The 20,592-nt window shown below is 38.0% G+C and overlaps 1 protein-coding gene across 3 annotated transcripts; it reads left to right on the plus strand.

Moving 5' to 3' along the window:
- Positions 1-3,452: 3,452 nt before the first annotated feature.
- Positions 3,453-20,324, plus strand: FBXO30 (F-box protein 30). 3 transcript variants are annotated; one of them, XM_033235153.1, is made up of 4 exons: positions 3,453-3,652; positions 10,264-10,356; positions 11,777-13,823; positions 18,154-20,324. In XM_033235153.1, exons 3-4 carry the CDS (start codon positions 11,793-11,795, stop codon positions 18,355-18,357), a joined length of 2,235 nt encoding a protein of 744 aa, XP_033091044.1. In that variant the 5' UTR covers positions 3,453-3,652; positions 10,264-10,356; positions 11,777-11,792; the 3' UTR covers positions 18,358-20,324. The 3 variants fall into 3 exon arrangements, with proteins under 3 accessions (XP_033091044.1, XP_033091043.1, XP_033091042.1); XM_033235152.1 differs by lacking the exon at positions 10,264-10,356; XM_033235151.1 differs by lacking the exons at positions 3,453-3,652; positions 10,264-10,356 and adding an exon at positions 3,662-3,914.
- The last annotated feature ends 268 nt before the right edge of the window (positions 20,325-20,592 follow it).

The following is a 20,592-nucleotide window of genomic DNA, read 5'->3' on the forward strand; positions in this document are numbered from 1 at the left end:
ATATACATGGTAGTATACTAGATAGTTGGGGAAGATATAAAAGTGGTGCAAAATCTGCTTCCATGAATTTGGGAGATAATCTGTGAGCCAGTATCTACATGTGAATCTATATGTTTCACATATAAATTTGTGAAAAAGATAACAGTGCCATCTGGTACATGTAAAAGTGCTGAAAACAGTATTTGCTATAGAGTCCTCTCAGAGAGGACATGGTATTAGAGCTGTATATTTAAGAAGTAGGAACCTCAGATTTACTGTGATCACAGGTGGCTTGGAATTGGACTGTGCATAGTGTTTGGTAGATAAAAGAAACAAATCAGGCTAAAATGAAAGATTTACTTTGAGCAACTGCAGACAGGAGTTGAGACTGTATCTCATGGGCTCTAGGTAGCCATCTGCTATGGTCTGAATGGTTTTGTCTCCGTCTCAAAAATTCATGTTGAAACTTAACCCCAATGCAACAGTGTTGGAAAGCATGGCCTTTGGGAGGTGACTGAGTTTTAAGAGCTCTGCTCTAATGAATGGGATTAGGTGCCCTTATAAGAGGGCTTGGCAAAGGGAATTTTTACTCTTGCCCCTTCACCTTCTGCTATGAGGACAGAGCTTTACTCTTCTCCAGAGAAAGAGGTGTTCAATGTGCTATCTTAGAAGCACAGATGGGACCTTTATCAAACAACCAAACCTGCCCATGCCTTGATCTTGAACTTCCCAGCCTCCAGAATTGTGAGAAAATAAATTTTTCTCCTTTACAATTATAATTTCTTGTAATGTATAATTATCCAGTTTGTAATATTTTGTTATAGCAGCATAAACAGACTGTGACAGTTAATATTGAGTGTCAACTTGATTGACTTGAAGGATGTCAAGTATCGATCATAGGCATGTCTGTGGGGGTGTTGCTAAAGGAGAATAACATTTGAGTCAGTGGGCTGGGAAAGGCAGACCCACCCTTAATCTAAGTGGGCACCATCTAATCAGCTGCCATTGCAGTTAGGATATAAAGCAGGCAGAAAAACGTAAAAAGGCTAGACTGGCCTAACCTCCCGGCCTACATCTTTCTCCCATGTTGGATGCTTCCTGCCCTTGAACATCAGACTCCAAGTTCTTTAGTTTGGGAACTCAGACTAGCTCTCCTTGCTCCTCAGCTTGCAGATGGCCTATTGTGGGACCTTGTGATCGTGTGAGTTAATGCTTAATAAACTCCCTTTTATATGTATCTGCCCTATTAATTCTGTCCCTCTAGACAACCCTGACTAATACACATACTAAGACACCATCCCATCGAGATGTCTGAATACAAAAATAACAAGATAAAATGAGTGTCTTAGGAAGAATTGTATTGATAGTGGATTTGAGATAGCAGACAGTGCAGGAGAAAGGACTGGTTAGGCAACAGCAGAAATCCAAATTTGTTTAAGACAGTAATGTTTAAAATAAACTTCAGCCACATTAAATTTAAAGGAGTTTGAGCAACGAACAATTCACGAATCAGGCAGCCTCCTGAGCCAGAGTAGGCTCTGAGACTCCAGCACAGCCACATGGTGGAAGATGATTTACGGACAGAAGAAGGAAAGTGACGTACAGAAAACGGAACTGAGGTATACAAACAGCTGGATTGGTTACAGGTTAGGGTTTGTCTCATTTGAACAAGGTTCAAACAACTGGCTACATTTGATTGGCCAAACTCAGTGATTGACAGAAGTGTGGGCTATGGTCTGTTTACTCCTCCACTTATTATAGTTCACGGTGTACACAGAAACTTTTAGGCTGAACTTAAAATATGTAAGGAGGCTGCTTTAGGCTAAACTTGATTTAACAGTAACTAGGAATGAAGGTGAAAGAAAAAAAGGATTTTAAATAATTGTCTGTACATGGAAAATTATCGAGATGAAGGGACAAAGAAGACAATGACTGAATGACTCAGCCTGAATGACTCAGCTTCAGGCGGGTGAGAGTGACCTCGTGTCAGCTAGGTGACTTAGTAGAAGGTAAAGCCCCAGATCTCAAAAAGTATAATTAGAGATTCACAGAATTTTAAAACTGGAAAGGGTTCTGGAGATAATCTATTTTAGATCCTTTATAAGAGGACAAAAAAAAAAAAAAAAAAAAAGGCAAAAGAAAGGTCTGTGACTCAATCCAGGACAGTAAGCATGGAGGGGGGCCATAGTGTAGCAGCACCTACATCCTCTCGCACCAGGCCATCCTGCTTGTTTCCCCATCCTGACCATGTAGCTCTCCAGACAGTGGTTCTCAAGGTCTGAACCGAGGACCAGACCCTGTCTGCAGTCAAATTAGGCAAAATAAAGGAAACAGATAATTTTTCAAAAAGTTAATCATTTAAGGAATCAGTCTTTACTCTGTAATCTAAGTTCCTAACTCAGTCTTTGTTTTAATTTACGTATCTGAAAAACCCACAGGTGTGAGAGTCATTTCTCTGTAGGATAGCAAGTTATGTGTGAGCTCTCTTTCCCAAAGCACAACAGCAGGGGGTAAAGAAGCAGCCACAAAAAGGATGACAACAGTGTTTTCCTGGCTCTGCCCCAATCCCCACTGCCAGGATTACAGCCATCTTCCCCTTGTTGTAATTCTCTTGCCATAGGGGTGGGCAGGAGTCCCGACAGAGGGGCGGGGGCGGGTGAGCGGCTCCCACCACCCAGAGCCCGGAATCACTGTCCCTCGGCCGCAGACCAAGGCTTGGTGGTGGCAGCTGGGGCGTGGACATCCATTCTTTGATATAGCCCTGTGGGATTTCTTTACTCCTCAGTTATATGCAAGGTACACTGCAAAAGCGGCTTCAAGTCCCCTCCCCAGCTAATTACCTTCCCGGAATGACGCCTCGGCCCCTCACAGAAGCAGACCCTAGTGGGCTGTCCCGTCTGAGCTCCAGAGAGGCTCTGCCGCCCGCCGGGATCCAGGGCTGCTTTCAGTCCCAGGGGACGTAAAACCCGACAGGGGATAACGGGTCACAGCACCGTCCTGGCACTAAGTCACGGGACTTGGGCACGCTGGGTTAGCCGGCGGGAAGGCCTGTGGCGGCAATCACCAAAGGTCGAGCAAGGGCTGACCCATTTCCTCCAAAAATGAGCCAAAGGGAAAGCAGTGCCCCGGAGTCAAGGGATCGGGGCTACTTCTCCTTCAACTAGCGGCGGGAACAAGTCATGCTACTGGGGCCTGTTTCCTCAATTGTAAAATGAGGGTTCTAGGATTCCCTCTAGGAATGTAAGATTCTAAAATTGAACAGGGTTTGGTAGCACCGCCGGGGCGGAGCCTCACGGGGCGCCGCTGGAATGCAACGACAGGACTAGCCACAGCGTGAGCTCTCTCCAGACCCTACTCTAGCCACGTGGCTGCGAGGTCAGAGGGCAGCGTGCGCGTCCCCGCCGGGCCTGCGTGCGCGTCCCCGCCCAGCTGTCTGCAGAAGCCGGGCCGGGTGGGCGGGGCGCAGCGGGGCGGGGCGCGCGAGGAGGGCGGCTGCCTCTGGAGTAGGCCGGCTGGAGAAGAGAATAGGCGGCGGCCGGGCTGGGGAAGAGGGGTGGAGGAGGCGGTCCGGACGGCTGTGTGGGGCACGGAGCGTCGCCGGGACAGAGCGGAGCAGCTGGGCACGGCGTCCAGGGCAGCTAGGGCCTCGGCCGCGGTTCGGCCGTGCTGGCCGGTGAGTGTCGGGAGGCCCGCAGGGAGGCCGGCGCCGTCCGCGCTGCGGCGGGGACCGAGGCGGCGGCCGGGCAGTTAGAGGCCCGCAGCCGGGATCGAGGCGCTGGCGCTGGCGACCGTGGAGTCGACGGGCCCGGCCTGGAGTGGAGGAAAGGCGGCTGACCCCGGTCCGTGCGCGTCCCGGGTCGGCCATCCGGTCGCGCTGAGAAGGCGTCCGTGGCGCTGGTGTCCGCGCCCGGCCGCATGCCGGGCCAGCCGTTGAGGTCAGCAAATGGCGACTCGAGCCCCGAGGGCACCGACCTCTGTGTTCCCCCCAGTTTGTGTGTCTGTGTAGTGGGAAGGGACGAAGGAGGAGGTAAACTTAGGGAACCCTAAGCTTCTTGTTCAGTCTGGCTTTTAGAAACTTGGGTTCTTTGGGGACAAACGGGTTAAAGTAAGACTAGGGAGGCATCATCCACTGTCTGCACGGGATGAGCAAAGTTGGTAACTTTTCCATTCATGGAAGTGAGAGGATCTTATCCTTAGCCTCGGTCGTTATTAAAGGGAAACTTCCTTATTTTGCAGACCTGAGGTTATTTGTGTTGTTCCAAGACCTGCACCTTGGAACTGCTTTGCTTGGAAGGGGTTTATAGAGCGCATGCTGAATTCGGAGTAATCTGCCAATATGTTTTTAACATGTGTATTTGGGAGTATAGAGGCAAAGAGGCAGAACAGTATGTATTTACCGTGGTCCTAGTACTCCATTTCCGTCTCCCTTTCTCTTGTTTTTCTTTTTGAGCCCTGTCGTAAGTCCCAAATAAAAGATGCTTGGGAACGAATTGACCTTTTATTCCATGATTACTTCGTTGACTCTGATCCAAGATGAAGTTATTTATGGGCATTATGATATCGGTGTAGATTAAGTTAAAACTCTTTTAATACAAAATCCCAAACTTTTTAAATTTCCATTTGCTCAATTTCAATACTGTTTGTTCTTTAGAGACCTATGTAAATTATATTAACAGGTTTTGCATTTGCTCATACTAAGGTTTTCCAAAGCAGTCCAGTTGTTGACATGGCAAAAGGAAAAGTGTAGCATAAAATAAACCTTTAGGGTTTTTCAGAGGGTTAGATTTCAATATGCGGTTTCCGCTGAATCACTCTTCTTAATGCTTAGTCACTGTTTCTCATCACAGAAGTTTAATTGGGGGTAACATGGTGTTTTGCTAACTTTTTAAATTGCCAATTTGTTTTTACCTAGCACTGTAGTGCCGTGACGTAACTTTTTTTTTTTTTTTTTTTTTTTTTTAATTCTGGAAATGGTGGAGTTTCGTGAATGCTATAAGAGAACTGAGGTTTCCAATATAGGCACACTTAATGTATACCAAGTGTACTAGGTATTTAATTTCAATCCAGTATTTCTCCCGGTCTAGCATTGGGAGACTTCTTCTAAAAAGTGTCCTAATATATCATTAAAAAGCAATATTATATAGGTAATGATAGCGTGTATAGAGAGGTACCTTAAGGTCACCAAAATAGGCATTGGTTAATGCTTACTGTTTGCTATAACATGTTTCTAAGATGTGAATATTTTAATGGGTAAGCCCTATGCTATTCCGTATGATTTTGGATAAATCTTTTAATTCAGTTCCTAAGACTGCTTATTTGATAAAAGGAGTTAGTACATACTATAGAATGTCATTGTATCTGTAGAATTTTTTGACATAAAACAATTGAGTCAAAGGCTGTATAAAATGTAAATTAAATTCAAATTCAGTGTGATGAACTAGAGGAGACTGGCCTTAAACAAGTTGCTTCTATATTTTAGGTAGGTAGATGTTAGATACAGACAAGCGGATCAGTTAAAACCCAGTCTATGAAAATCTTTTTTTTAAAGAATGGGTAATGTTATTACTAGGTAGTTCCTCATATGATTGCATTTAATTAATGATCTCATAAAAATAATTACACTTACAATTTTTGTGTATGTAAGTGTGGCTGTTGTGCAAATCGAAGTACATCTGGTTTCTGAGAACTGCATGTTTATATCCTATTGCACATACACATAATTGTAAACAACCTTTATAAAGTTCTAGATTGTTTCCAGAGTAAAGTAATTGCCTCAAGGTCACTAAGCTGAGACTCCTTGGAAGCCCATTCCCCCATGTCGTGTTACCTGTTTTGATAAACTGAGTTCTGCCATTTGGGTGGATTATTTTTATATGAGTATCAACTCAAATAGGTTCTAGTCTGAGTATTAAATATTTATTAATACTATTTCAATTTCCTGTGTAAGTCTATGATCGTTTCATTTGCTTATTTAGTGGAGAACATTGCAAATAGATTTCGCTTTAGAATATGCTACTCATGACCATGACCATATTTAGAAATGAAGAATATATGTTTTGATATATCTGGAACAATAAAACGTAAAAAAAAATCCGTATAATTAAGTCATCCATTTTATAAATGAAAACGAAAGTTTAATAAAAGAATGTATACATTGTAATCCATTTAGCCATTTGGGATTGAAAGCTACTGCTTTGAGTTGGTAATTTAAGGATAATGTCTTTTTGATTTTGTCTAACCACTGCCCCCCAAACCCACCTCTTTTTAAACAGTAAGATAAGATGCCTAACTGAGGTATAGATTTATTATCATTTTTTAAAGCTGAGTGCGTCTGATAAACAGTCAGTAGAGGTACTATGCACTAGTACCTCTGGACTTTACAAGGGATGAGATTTGCACTGGAAGAGCTTATAACTGATTGCTAAATTTGAAATTTCATTTGTGGACTTAACTTGTAATAATGGTTAATTAATTGAACAAATCTGTCTATAGTTTTATATCAGCCTTACATTAGAACAGTATATTACTGTTTTAAGTATATTTTATTTAATACCATGTTAATTGTAATACTAAGCTGTAGGCTGATAGCACTTCCTATTTTGAACTTCTTTTTCTCACTCTATTCAGGCACCTTTGCATGTGTAGACCTTAATCTCTTCCTTTCTTTTTGAACCCAGTGCTTCTGTATTCATTTTTGTTTTTCCAGTAATTGGTCTGCAGGTTTGATTAGGGAATTAAAATAGTAGAAAAATATAAGGTAAATGCTTCTTCCTGTGTTTCTCATATTATTATTATTTAAGATTTTAAAACAATGGAAGGTTGAAACTAACTTTCTCTGATTTGCTTTTTTAATAGATGATTTGTCTTACTCCATATATAATGCCTGAAACATATTACTTATGTGCTCAACATATATTTGAGCACCATTGACTTTTTATGGCCAGTACAATGAAGTAATTTTGATTCAATTTGATTGATGCCAGATCTGTAAGGTATTTTTATGTGGAATATGTAGTTTTCCATGAAATGAAGACTCTGATTTGTCCATTTCATTATTTTCTTATATTATAATTCTTCATGTATTTAACACAAATGAGTCTCTAATTGAGGCAGAATTTTGAATGTAGGGAGCATAAGAATGAATGAGACAGAGATGATTCTGACTTTCATGGAGCTTATAGTTTTCCTGTGGAAATAGATATTAAACAAAACAATGACTTACTTAGAGTTGTCACTAGTATTACCAGGGAAAAAGGCAGTGTGTAATGAGTATACACAATATGGGATCCATACCTTGTCTTTGGAGTATGTGGAAAAGGAACACATAAGCGGAGATTTAGGGTTGAGGCAGCAGGGGTGTGTGGGGAGGAAAAGATATGTGTATCTGTCTGTGTATTAGAGGTAAAGGCAGACATTAGGAACAGCCTTGAAGCAGCAGGTTATTTTGAATACATTACATGGCTCTTATATTTTAAAATCATGCTAATTTGCACTTCTTTATATTTACTTACCTCCTTATGTATTTTAATGAATTTTTAAAAATACTTTTTTGAGGGCAATGTATTTATGCCTTTAATGATAAGATCTCATTTCATTATATGGGAAAATGCCATGTCTTAGAACTATTTTTATGAATTGCTTGTCAGCCACAGAGTATGAGTTGGCAAAGAACTTCTCTTAGAGAAAATTGAAAGAATTGAAAACATTTGATGATTTACTAATGTTTTCAGGTCCAGCGAAACTTTTCCAGTAATTTAAATTCAATGTGTAAATTATTAGAGATGTTAGTTATTTTCTACTGTGCCTGCTGTGTAACTGATAAATAAGAGATTGATGTTTTTCAACCTGTTCTACAGGATTTACAGGCAATTGCAAAATACTTTATAAAGGCACGTTTAATTTGATCGTAGTGGTCTTGATTAGGTGGAGGATGAATCTAGGAGAGTTTTAAATTCTGAAGCTGAGGGTTCTATTCTCAGAATACTCTTCGTATTGACTACTGTATTTTCTTAATTTTTTTCTTAATATAGTTAATAGGAAAATGGAATTGAAATTCATTCCTCATTTGTATGGCTATTTTAAGAATTGTTAAATTTAGTAATGTAATGTTCCATACACTTATACTGAGCATTATCTATGTAAATTATTCTTCAAATAATTTAAAACATATATATTCAAAGCAGAGTAAAATGCTATTATAATTGGAAGAGACCAAAAGACTTTCTTGACCACAGGAGTGATTAAGTACTGGGATAAACTACAAGCAAAGTTGTGTAATCTCCATTACTCACATAACGTCTTAACATTAGATCACCAGTTACAGAAGTGCCGCCTTGTTTTTAAACTTTTATAAGTAAACATACCTGTTATTGTCCATGGATGTTGATCGGACATGGAGCTAGAACGTATAGTCCTAGCTCTGCCACTTACTAGGTAGATGACCTTGGCAAATCAGTTACTCTTTCTGAACCTCAGTTTCCTCCAGGTTGTTATAAAGACATGTAAAGAAGGATAAAATAGGCACATAATTACTGTTCTCTCTTCCTTCTAAGTCTACTTCAGAAAATAATAAATGTTATGAACTTGTTGCTATGAATGCTTTTTTAAAACCTTATTCAAAGGGGGATGGATAGTGTAAAAGAGACTGTCTAACTGAAGCTTGACTACTTTCCTTCTACTTTTGAAAATTATGGCTGTTTTTGCTTTTAACTCAGACCCTGTTTCAAGCAGTCGCTATTTTAAGCGCTTTTGAATTAAGTGATATTTTTAAGATGTGTTTTCCCTGGTGGTGTCATGTGATGGTGTGTACAGTAACATAAAGTGTCCCTAAAAGTTCTGAGAGCACTGGTTACTTCTGTTGAAACTGCTTGTATTTTTAGGTTTCTCCCTTAGTAACAGTCAAGCTGGTAACCTTCAGCATGTGAGATCATCTCAGTCTAGTTCTTGCAAAATAAGAAAGCTACAGCTGTTTTCACAATCTAATCACTCAGTAAGATTTGTTGTAATTCTTAATAAAGTTTCTCTTTAAATGTCCGGTTAATTTTCAAATGTTTGTCACTAGTCTTTTCCTATATGACTATTTTAGTATGTCTATTTTTATAGTTCCATACTTATCTTTAAAATTTATGAAGATAAACATTTAAAAATATTCAACTCATAATTTGTAATTTTTAACACAATTTAAAAATACAATTTTGTTGTTGAGTATGTACCTTGTCTTTTCTTTGACATCATTGAACACCATAATATCAACTTGGAACTTTTCTACTGAATCAAGAAAAACTCTGTTGTTGATGATTCAGGTACACTTTTGTTCTTCTAGCTTGAGGAAACTCATGCCTCAACTGGAGAAAAAGATAATAGCAATTGAGGAGTGATTACTTAGTTACCTGGAACCAAGATAGATTTTATGGAAAACTATGTCATAGGGTTAACAATCTCTTATGCACTGAGGTGAAGAAAACAGGGTAAGAATCACCTTCCTGTCCAGAAAATTCTTATCTACTACAATGCAATTTAATTTTGGAAATGTTGAACTGAGTTGCCCGTGCCATATACAAGTAGAAATATATCATAAGTAATCCATTGTAGAGAGTGAAGAGGAGTTTGAAAGAGGAATCTGGGCAGGATGTATAGATACATTTTCAGCATATGTGTGGTAATTGAAACTTTTGGAGAAAATGAAAGCACCCAGGGAGGATGTACAGAATAAGCAAAAAAATGACACAAGCCCTGAAGAAATGCAGTATTTAAGTAATTATTATTGAGGAATAGTTAAGAAAACTAAGGGTAGAAGAAAGACTGGAGTGACATCATGAAAAATAAGAGGATTTAATAGTCCCAAAGTAAGAGATTAGTCATCATCACGATACAATGGCCACAGAAGATGGAGTCTGGAAAAATATGCCCTCCAGATTTAGTATTGAGGTTCTCAGCAGAGCAGTTTTAATAGGGGTATTAAAAATAGAACCAGAATAGAGAGTTAAAGGACATATAGGAGATTAGAAGTTTTTTGGTGGTATTTTTCTTTAGAAAGCTTGACTGGATAAGAAAAAAAATGGTGGCAAAGGGCGGATGTTATGTTATTATTTCAATTATTATTATCACTTTTTGAGACAGAGTCTCCCTCTGTCACCCAGGCTGGAATGCGGGGGTGCACAATCATGGCTTACTGCAGCATTAATCTCCTGGGCTCAATTGAGCCTCCTGCCTTGGCTTCCCAAGTAGCTGGGATTACAGGTGCATGTCACTATGCCTGGCTAATTTTTTGTTTTTGTTTTGTAGAGAGAGGGTCTTACTATGTTGTCCAGGCTGGTCTTGAACTCCAGGCCTCAAACGACCCTCCTATCTTGGCCTCCCGAAGTGCTGGGATTACAGGTTTGAGACACCATGACTATTATTTCAGTTTTTAAAAGTTAAATAATCTTTTAAGTTTTTATTGCTAATAGGAAACACACCAGTAAAGAAATTGATTATACTAAAAATACATTGAATAAACTCACTAATTGTAATTAAGTCAATATATTATGGTTAGACTTATTTTTGATATAAAACTTTTCTTTATAAAAGTTACAGTGCAAATTTTAAAGCAGGAAAGACTTAATCCTTTCATGTTATTTTATAGAACTATTTCTCTGCTTAAAATTCTCAGTGACTTCCAGTTGTAAAAGTGTGAACTCTTTAGAGCAGCATAAAGCACTCATCATGATTTGCCTAATTCCTTTCTGGCCTCATCTCTTACAGATACCTTGCATTTTTCCCTGTGATTCAACAGTACTAGGGAACTTGAGGTTTTGCTAATTCATACTTTTTGGTATTTGCATTTGGTATTACTTCAGCACTGAATGCCTCTCGTTTTTACCAGTTTACCCTCCCGTACTTAAGACTTCTCTTTCAAGACTACTGTGAATTATTCTCTAATCCCTACTCATATTGATTATTATCTTCTCTATTGGTACCATTTTACTTCTGTCATATGGACCACATAAAAACGACACTTTTTACTGTCTTTGACATCTTGCTGTAGCTTTTTGAGAGGAGGCACTGTGACTTGCTAATCTTCATATTGACACACCAAACACAGTGCCTGATCCATGATAAACAATAAATAGGCATTTAGTGAATGAATGTGACCCTCAAAAGTAAGTGATTTGCCCACAGCCACAGAGCTTGAGCTAGAACTTTTATATCTGGATAAATTCCTTGTATGTTCTAATTAAGACTTAATTTGTTGCAGAATTTATTAAGGCATATATAGAAGGAAGGATTAATAGATGAAATCTTAAATGAATTCATTTAGAAGGGATAAAAAGAAAACTTCTAATAAAGTTTTAAATATATTCATGAAATTCATACTGTTCTCTTTTAGTAATATGAGGTCTCTACAATGTGGGGTACAATCAAAATCAGTTTAGTTGAAATTAGAAAGATAAAAGTGAAAACACTCTGAAATCTAAAATGCACATTAACTTGTTTTTAACATTATATAGTATACAGTATTAGAATTTAAATCATATATTTTGAAACTTTTGCCCTTTTAGGCATATTGTTATATGGCATATAAAAATGAGCCCTTATGACATTCTATAGTATTGAATTGTTACTAGAATATAAGTGCTTACATCCTTTCAAGACATTGATTATATGTAAAATTAACTGGCTAAGTATGTTTATTTTATATATGTCATCCTAAAATAAACCAAGATATTAGATACATTAGTGATTTAATTATTAAACAATTTTGAAAAATTAACAATTTTTTGGCTAACTTCTTATCTTTTTCCATTTCATCAACCAGAGCTGTGCTAGCCATTATGGAGGAGCAGCTGCAGCATTCCCATTGTGTGAATTGTGTCAGTAGACGGTGCATGACTAGACCAGAGCCTGGGATTTCCTGTGATTTGATTGGTTGTCCATTGGTTTGTGGTGCAGTTTTCCATTCTTGTAAAGCTAAAGAGCATCGACTTTTATGTCCATTTGAACGAGTGCCTTGCTTAAATAGTGACTTTGGATGTCCGTTTACCATGGCCCGAAATAAAGTTGCTGAACATCTGGAAATGTGCCCTGCAAGTGTAGTGTGCTGTACTATGGAATGGAATCGATGGCCAGTTAGTTATGCAGACCGGAAATCATATGAAAATCTAAGCAGAGATGTTGATGAAGTGGCACAATTGGATATGGCCTTGGCTCTTCAAGACCAAAGGATGCTCTTAGAATCCCTCAAAGTAGCCACCATGATGTCAAAAGCAACTGATAAAGTATCCAAACCTAGAGAACAAATCTCTGTTAAATCAAGTGTCCCAGAAATACCACATACTAATGGTTTGGTGTCTGTTGATGAAGAATCTTATGGTGCACTTTATCAAGCTACTGTAGAAACAACCAGAAGTTTGGCTGCTGCTTTGGATATCCTGAATACTGCTGCAAGAGACATTGGCATGTTAAATACAAGTATCCCAAATGACATGGATGAAGAGCAAAATGCGAGAGAAAGCTTAGAGGATCAAAACTTGAAAGACCAAGATCATCTTTATGAGGAGGAGATAGGAGCAGTAGGTGGAATTGACTACAGTGACACAAATCAGAATGCCCAGTCTGAACAAAATGGTTCAAGTGATTTATTATGTGACTTGAATACAAGTTCTTATGACACTTCGGCTCTTTGTAATGGCTTTCCTTTGGAAAATATATGTACCCAGGTCATAGACCAGAATCAGAATTTACATGGTGATTCAAAACAAAGTAACTTAACAAATGGAGACCGTGTGGCATCAGATGGCACTTCAAAACCTTCCAGCTCACTTGAGGTAGCAGCACAACTTAGGGAAATAATACCATCCAGTGCTTTGCCTAATGGCACAGTTCAGCATATCCTCATGCCAGATGATGAGGATGAAGGTGAATTGTGTTGGAAAAAAGTAGACTTAGGGGACTTGAAGAATGTGGATGTCTTATCTTTCAGTCATGCTCCTTCATTCAATTTTCTTTCTAATTCATGTTGGTCTAAACCAAAGGAAGATAAAGCAGTAGATACATCAGATTTGGAAGTTGCAGAAGATCCCATGGGCCTCCAAGGAATAGATCTGATCACAGCAGCGCTGCTGTTTTGTCTAGGAGATTCTCCAGGAGGTCGGGGTATATCTGATAGCCGCATGGCTGATATTTATCACATTGACGTTGGGACTCAGACTTTTTCACTTCCATCTGCAATATTAGCTACGAATACAATGGTTGGGGAGATAGCTTCAGCTTCAGCTTGTGATCATGCCAATCCACAGCTTTCAAATCCAAGTCCATTTCAGACACTTGGGCTGGATTTAGTATTGGAATGTGTCGCTAGGTACCAACCCAAGCAGCGTTCAATGTTTACCTTTGTGTGTGGACAGTTATTTAGAAGGAAAGAATTTTCTTCCCATTTTAAGAATGTGCATGGTGACATTCATGCTGGACTCAATGGCTGGATGGAACAGAGGTGTCCTTTAGCTTACTATGGTTGTACCTATTCTCAGCGTAGATTTTGTCCATCAATACAAGGAGCGAAGATTATACATGATCGCCATTTGCGGTCATTTGGAGTTCAGCCATGTGTATCTACAGTATTAGTGGAGCCTGCTAGAAACTGTGTGTTGGGATTACATAATGACCATCTAAGTAGTCTTCCTTTTGAGGTCTTGCAGCATATTGCAGGCTTTCTTGATGGCTTCAGTTTATGCCAGCTCTCATGTGTATCCAAGTTAATGAGGGATGTGTGTGGCAGCCTGCTTCAGTCTCGTGGCATGGTCATACTGCAGTGGGGGAAAAGGAAGTATCCAGAAGGAAATTCATCATGGCAGATAAAAGAAAAGGTTAGTTTAATCTTTACAGCCTTTTATTTGACATAAAGAGGGCTTTTGTAATACTGCTGAATTAATACAATTAATATCTTGTTGAGAAATTAACCATTCCCTAAAACTTACTAAATCAATGTGATGACAGAATTTTTTTAATGGAAATTAGTAATGAACTAGGATAGTTAGAATTGTTTGCCATAATTATAGGTTTACTAGAACTAGATTATAATCTAATATGGCAGAGACCACTTATGTTTCTCAATTTTTCTATAACAACTCTTTTTTGTTTGGATCCATTTTACCATCTTCTAATTTGGACTCCATCTGAAAAATTTGCATCATAAGATAATGGAGGAAGTAAGAAGAGGGTTTTTTTCCTGCTTGTAATTGTTTCTCCATTCTATGGCCATTTCGTTCTTAGGATTCGGTTGTTTCAGGTATAACCTAAATAGCGAGAGATGAGAAAAAGTTATAACTACGACTGTGGTCATATATTAAAGTGACCAGAGGAACATAAATGGATGAATGAGGAAATGCTTTAGGCTCGTGTGAGAAAACAGTAGGGCAGTAGGATTTGATATTTTGGGTGGGGACTCGGTTTAGTGAAGTCCAAAGAAGTGATGCATACTGTATTGGAAACTTGAGCTGGAGATTTAGGCAGACCTAAGCAAATCTAAGCTACACCATTTTCCTTCTGTGATACCCTACTTTTGCTCAGCTTCTATTTGGCACTACTCAGTAGGAACTGGAAGGCATTACAGATATCTTTGATTGAAGGTGTTTTTTATTTTTGAACACTTACAATATGAAACTTTTACATTTTCTAAAGTGGAAACAATTGTGATAAACTTTACATTTAGTTGCACAGCATTCAAACTGGTTACTTTATTTGTAGCACCTTTAGGTTTTCTTTCATTCATTGCACTGATTTTTCAGAATTCTACATCCACTTGGTTTCCCTGAGGCTTTGACCAATAAATGATCACACAAATTGTTTCATGATTTTTTTTTTCCAAAAGGGAATTTCTGATGGCAGAAAGTTTCTGCCACTTGTGTTTGTGTGTATTATTGTTTTCCCTATGATTTTGTATCTTTTCTTCTCTTTGGGATGGGACACTCTTAGTATGGTCTTTTTATCTTTGCCTACTAGTATTGACATACGGAGTGAAATGTTTTTTTTTTTTTTTTTTTTTTTTTTTTGAGACGGAGTCTCGCTCTGCCGCCCAGGCTGGAGTGCAGTGGCCGGGTCTCAGCTCACTGCAAGCTCCGCCTCCTGGGTTTACGCCATTCTCCTGCCTCAGCCTCCCAAGCAGCTGGGACTACAGGCGCCCGCCATGTCGCCCGGCTAGTTTTTTGTATTTTTTAGTAGAGACGGGGTTTCACCATGTTAGCCAGGATGGTCTCGATCTCCTGACCTCGTGATCCGCCCGTCTCGGCCTCCCAAAGTGCTGGGATTACAGGCTTGAGCCACCGCGCCCGGCCGGAGTGAAATGTTTTTTTGGGGATTCTATAATCATTCCTGCAGAAAATCTCACCTACTCTTCAAATTTAACTCGCCATCGTTTATATAGATTACTCACACATCTGTATCCTAGCCATTTGCTCCACTGAACTCCCAGCCACTATACACAAGCATCTACTGGACATTTCCACTTGATTGCCCTACAGCTTTCTCAAACTCAACATATCCAGCCTACTCCAGTCCTCCCCCTCTTAGTCTGAGAAAGTGGCACCATCCTCACCAAGTTTCCCAAACCAGGAATTTAGGAGTTATGTTGACTGCTTTTTCTCCCCCCTTTGTTTTTATTCAGATAATCATGAAGTCCTGTTTATTTTCCCTTTCTCATACCTCTCAGGTTTGCTTCTCTGTTTGCACTGCCATTTCCCAAGTTCAGTCCCAACTTTAGTAGTCTCCTGGACTACAACAACAGCTTCCTTCTAACTGGGTTCCTACTTCCATTTGGGCCCTTCTACAATGTATACACAAGAGCTAATGTGATATATATTTTCTTGAATACAATTCTTACACTGTCACTGCAGTGCTTAAAAACGTGTTTAATATTTGTTCATCACCCCGGGATAGAGTCCAGCTCCTTAATAAAACATTTGAGACTTTTCGTAATCTCATCTTTATCTTTTCACTTTCCTTTTCATTTTATACTGTAACCACGTTGATTTACTGACAGTTCCCTAATGTTTTTTCTTGCATTAAGTCTTTAAAGTATGCCATCCCTAATACTCACACTTGAGCACCTGCAATATGCTACTCAGTGTGCATTAGTACTTGTATTAACTTACATAATCCACTGTCCCCATTTTACAGACAGAGGTTAAGTAAGCTTGCCAACTAATTGACTTAGGAAACTGGTTTCTCCATCTTTTGATCTTCATCTTTCTTGCTGTGTCCTGCTTACTCTTCAGGTTTTACCTCCTGAAGATAGCTTCTTGGCACCCAAACCCTGACACCTTCTGAGAGTTGCACTGCTCTGTGTTCCTGTGGTGCTCCATTAAATACCTCTACTAAAGCGCTCATTGTGCTGTTGTGAAATTGATTGATCAGTTTCAGTCACTAGACTATAAATTCCTTGAGAAGTGGGACTCTCAGGGAACCAAAATACTCCCTTGCATAGCAGCTACTATGTAGTAGGCACTCAGTAAGTACTTGATGCGTACTTGGATGAAAGATGGATCCATTACTAAGAAACCTTGTAATCAGCAGGGGGAGTCATACATTTTCTTTTGCCTGCTTTTCCTAAGTTTGTTTCAGCAGACTCTCAGTTGTACGGAAGTAGAGAGACTGCCTGTCTCCATTGAATCTTTCAGCTAATTCACCTGCCAAAGCTTAAGGAAAACTCCTAATGCCTTTGTAGTTTTGTGAGCATAGGGAATGGTAAGGGAGGCTAGTGACATCTATACTATCACTAGGCCTTCACTGACTCCTGGGAAATTACTCCATAAAGGGTATTTGATCATAACCCTAAGGAGTATAGGAGGTACCCTTGTGCTGAACAATGGGGACTTTCTATTGCTAGTTGACAAATAATTGGTTTCCCACAAAATTTGAAGACATCTAGCCACCCCGAGAAGATATTACCTTGCTTTCCTGAGAAACAATAAATGCTGAGGGTTTTGCTTAAAACTGGCACTCTCTAAAGCAGGGGTGTCCAATTTGTTGGCTTCCCTGGGCCACGTTGGTAGAAAAAAATTGTCTTGGGCCACACATAAAATATACTAACTATAGCTGATGAGCTAAAAAAAAAAAAAAAATTCAGATAACGTTTTAAGAAAGTTTACGAATTTGTGTTGGACTGCGTTCAAAGCTGTCCTGGACCACATGCTGCTCACGGGCCCCGGGTTAGACAGGCTTGTTCTAAAGCATCTGCTGTTCAACGCGTATAAATTGTTCCCTGTATCAACATTTGTCTGTTGATACACTTAGCAGGGATGCCTAGGCCTGTCCTGCCCCATTCATGCTTGTTATCTAGGTCTGTCCTGCTCTGCATTCATGCTTGTTACTTATGTTCAGGTAGCTATATGTTTCAGTTGTAAAGATGACGGGCATGGGGCACAGTCTTTGCTGGACTAATAATTTGACAGTGCTTTAGGGCCTAGAGCTGTTGGGTGGACAAAAGGGGAAGAAGCCAATATTTTTACCTACAGACATGAATAGGGATGGCAGGTGAATATTTTGCCTAGAAACATGTTTTACAATGATATGAACTAAAATAGGATCCACTTTATAAATATTATTTTTATATAAAATTTCAGAGCGATTTTGAACAAATCAAAGTACTTGAATATTATTAACCACCTTTAGTACTTGAGAACAGCAGGAAAATAAGCTTACCTTGGCATACAATATTCTAGGGTATTTTTTAGTACTGATAGTATAAATAGGAATGGGAGAGAAAAATCTGGAGGAAAAAAATAACACTTGCATTGTATCTCCAGAGTGTGGTTAGTTCTAGATAGCCAGTCGGAGAGTATGAAAGAATAGTGTGCAGTACATAATATTTTAGGAAATGGCTCTGAATTTGTGCAGTTTTAATTTTATAAAAATCATTTGGTAAGCCAGATTGGGGTGTGATTTTTAATACTGAGTTTTGTCTTTCATTGTTTTTAAATTTATTGAAGTCATAATGTCATAGAAGTGATTTACCTTGTAAATATTTGACAGATATATTTGTATCCAAAAGGATTTGCCAATTTTTAATTTTATAGCTATTTGAAACTTTATATTGGATGCTTCTGCAATAGCAGAAATGTACGCAGGAGCAGAGCAAAAAGTGTGTTTTGATTCTCTACAAATTGACTTGTTTAAATCTAAAGTAGAATTTTCTTGTAGGTATGGCGATTTAGTACTGCATTTTGTTCTGTTAATGAATGGAAATTTGCTGACATCCTAAGCATGGCTGACCACTTGAAGAAATGCAGTTACAATGTTGTCGAGAAACGGGAGGAAGCAATCCCTTTGCCATGTATGTGTGTGACACGAGAACTCACTAAAGAAGGACGTTCACTACGCTCAGTTTTAAAACCTGTACTTTAAAAGTTGTAATTTTACTTGCACATATATGCAAGCACCTAGTATAATTTCTTTGTAATATGTGAAACTTTATTAATGTATTAAATATTACAACTAGCTAAATTTATTGTCACTATGTATATAATGTTTTGAAGTGACATCTATTTTTATAAAGTACTGTTTAGTTGGAAAAAGTTGCCTTAATGTTTGAAATGTGTGAAATTTGTGGAACTTGCTGGACAGGGTGATTTAATTTTTAGCTGCATAATTTTAAGAATTAGTATTTTCAGTGGTGTGCATATTTTTGGTTCCTAAATTTTTGCTTCTTAAACTAAAAATATCCTGACCAATTTATTCCTTGTTTTCTGTGGGTTGCAACCCATGCAATCAAAAAGCAAAACTTTGATTCAGATTTTTTACAGCATAGGTTTTTCATATAAAAATATTCTCAATTTCTTAAGCACTGCCATAAGATCATTATAATGTTTTTGTTTTTTAGTGCTTCCCTATACAATTGTTAATGCACAAATGATCTCTAATATATACTTACATATGTAAAATCGTAATTAAAGTTTGATAATGCAGTTTATCATGTTTTAAAAATAATCCACAAAGATGTTTTTAATCTCATATACTTACAATTCAACACAGAGTGACCATGTGCAGCTTTCTTTTTTGTTAGATGCCACATCCAAAGACTCATCGCAGTGTGTTATGTGACAGGACAATGCAAAAACAAGCAAACAAAAAGTAAGCCTGTGAATATACTATAATTTGAAACTGCTCCTGGTATTACATATTTGCTGGATATCTAATGTTTTAAAAGATAATATACCTCATTTTAAGTTTGAATTGGGCATATTGTATAAATTTCAAATATTCAGAATGCAAAGGGCTTAACTATTAAATTTTTGCCTTTTGATGTTTATAAACATTACAACTGTGTTGTTTTAAGACATTTAAAAACATGAAATTTGTTATCTTTGTAAAATGACAATCATGTAGAAACGTGTTTCGGTTGACAATCTCTTTGAAACGTTTCCAAGTTAATTTCCCATAGGCTTCACCACCAAGAAAGGAAGAATTGCATCTTTGCGTAATGGTCAAGGTATAATGCAAAAATATACCTATTCTTGAAGTAGTTTATTATAGTTTTCAAATTGATTTATACCATTATTAACCTGATGTGGTCTGCTTAAAAAATGAATATATCAGTGTTTAGAAATAAATTGCAGAGGTGGGGATATATGCTTAAACAATTTGTCTTTAGCATTTGGTAGTCTGAAATGGTGACAGATTACTTGTTAAAATTGTGAAAACTCTGTTGTGTCCTCTCTTCCTACATTTGTCCCTGAGAGTGCTCTATGATTACTAGGTTCTTGATTCCCATATATGGCAATCGGGCAGAGGCGTTCCTTGAGCATTAGAGTTCCGAAGCTTAAGGTTTGTTTTGGTTGGGTCAAGTCCTTAGTACAGTTGAAAAATATAGCATTAAAGACTAATCAGTTGTTTTGCCTCACCAGTCATTTTAAATAGTAGAATACTTATTTCTCAGTGCTTAAAATTTCTTTTTCAACTGTGAGATTGAATAAACAGTCTGTATTTCTGTGAAAAAAAACAAAAAAAATATATAATACCATAAAATATAACTCTACCTTTTAAAGTTTTGCTGAAGAATATGTCTGTGGTTAGGATAGCACAAGCATTAACTTTTCTTTTATAGTTATGCTGTTTAAAATTGATTGGTTTTAAATTTAGACTTCTTATTTCCACACTGGATTATGAGATATTTAATAATTTTCCACCTTATATTTCTTTTACACATTTTGCTGTTCTCTTTTTTGTTACTATTATGCCACCATACCATTTTGTTAAATGTTTTCTTTGTGAAACATTTGTTCAAGTTCTAATAAAATTAATATTTTCCCTTAACATGGCTCAATACCTTTAAAAGCTTCATTTAAATAAAATTTTAATACTTGTTTGACAAATTCCAACACAATCATATTGTTTCTGTAGTGTGGATTTTCTGCATGTTATGGTATTTGTTGATTATCATTGCTCACACATGTTTTACTAGTGAACCTTAATTTTTTAAAAATATGAGACACTCATTAGTTAGCTTTCTCTGATCGTTCAGTGTCTCGAAAGTAATACCACCTAAGTTCACTGAAAGGCGGAAGAGCTTCTAGCATGGTTATATCTCTAAAAGTTGTCATGGAAACTATCTGTCTCTCCTCTTAAGTTTGAAAAGGTTTG

This window comes from Trachypithecus francoisi, unplaced genomic scaffold, assembly GCF_009764315.1.
Source record: "Trachypithecus francoisi isolate TF-2019V2 unplaced genomic scaffold, Tfra_2.0 Lachesis_group15, whole genome shotgun sequence".
Taxonomy (NCBI): Eukaryota; Metazoa; Chordata; class Mammalia; order Primates; family Cercopithecidae; genus Trachypithecus; species Trachypithecus francoisi.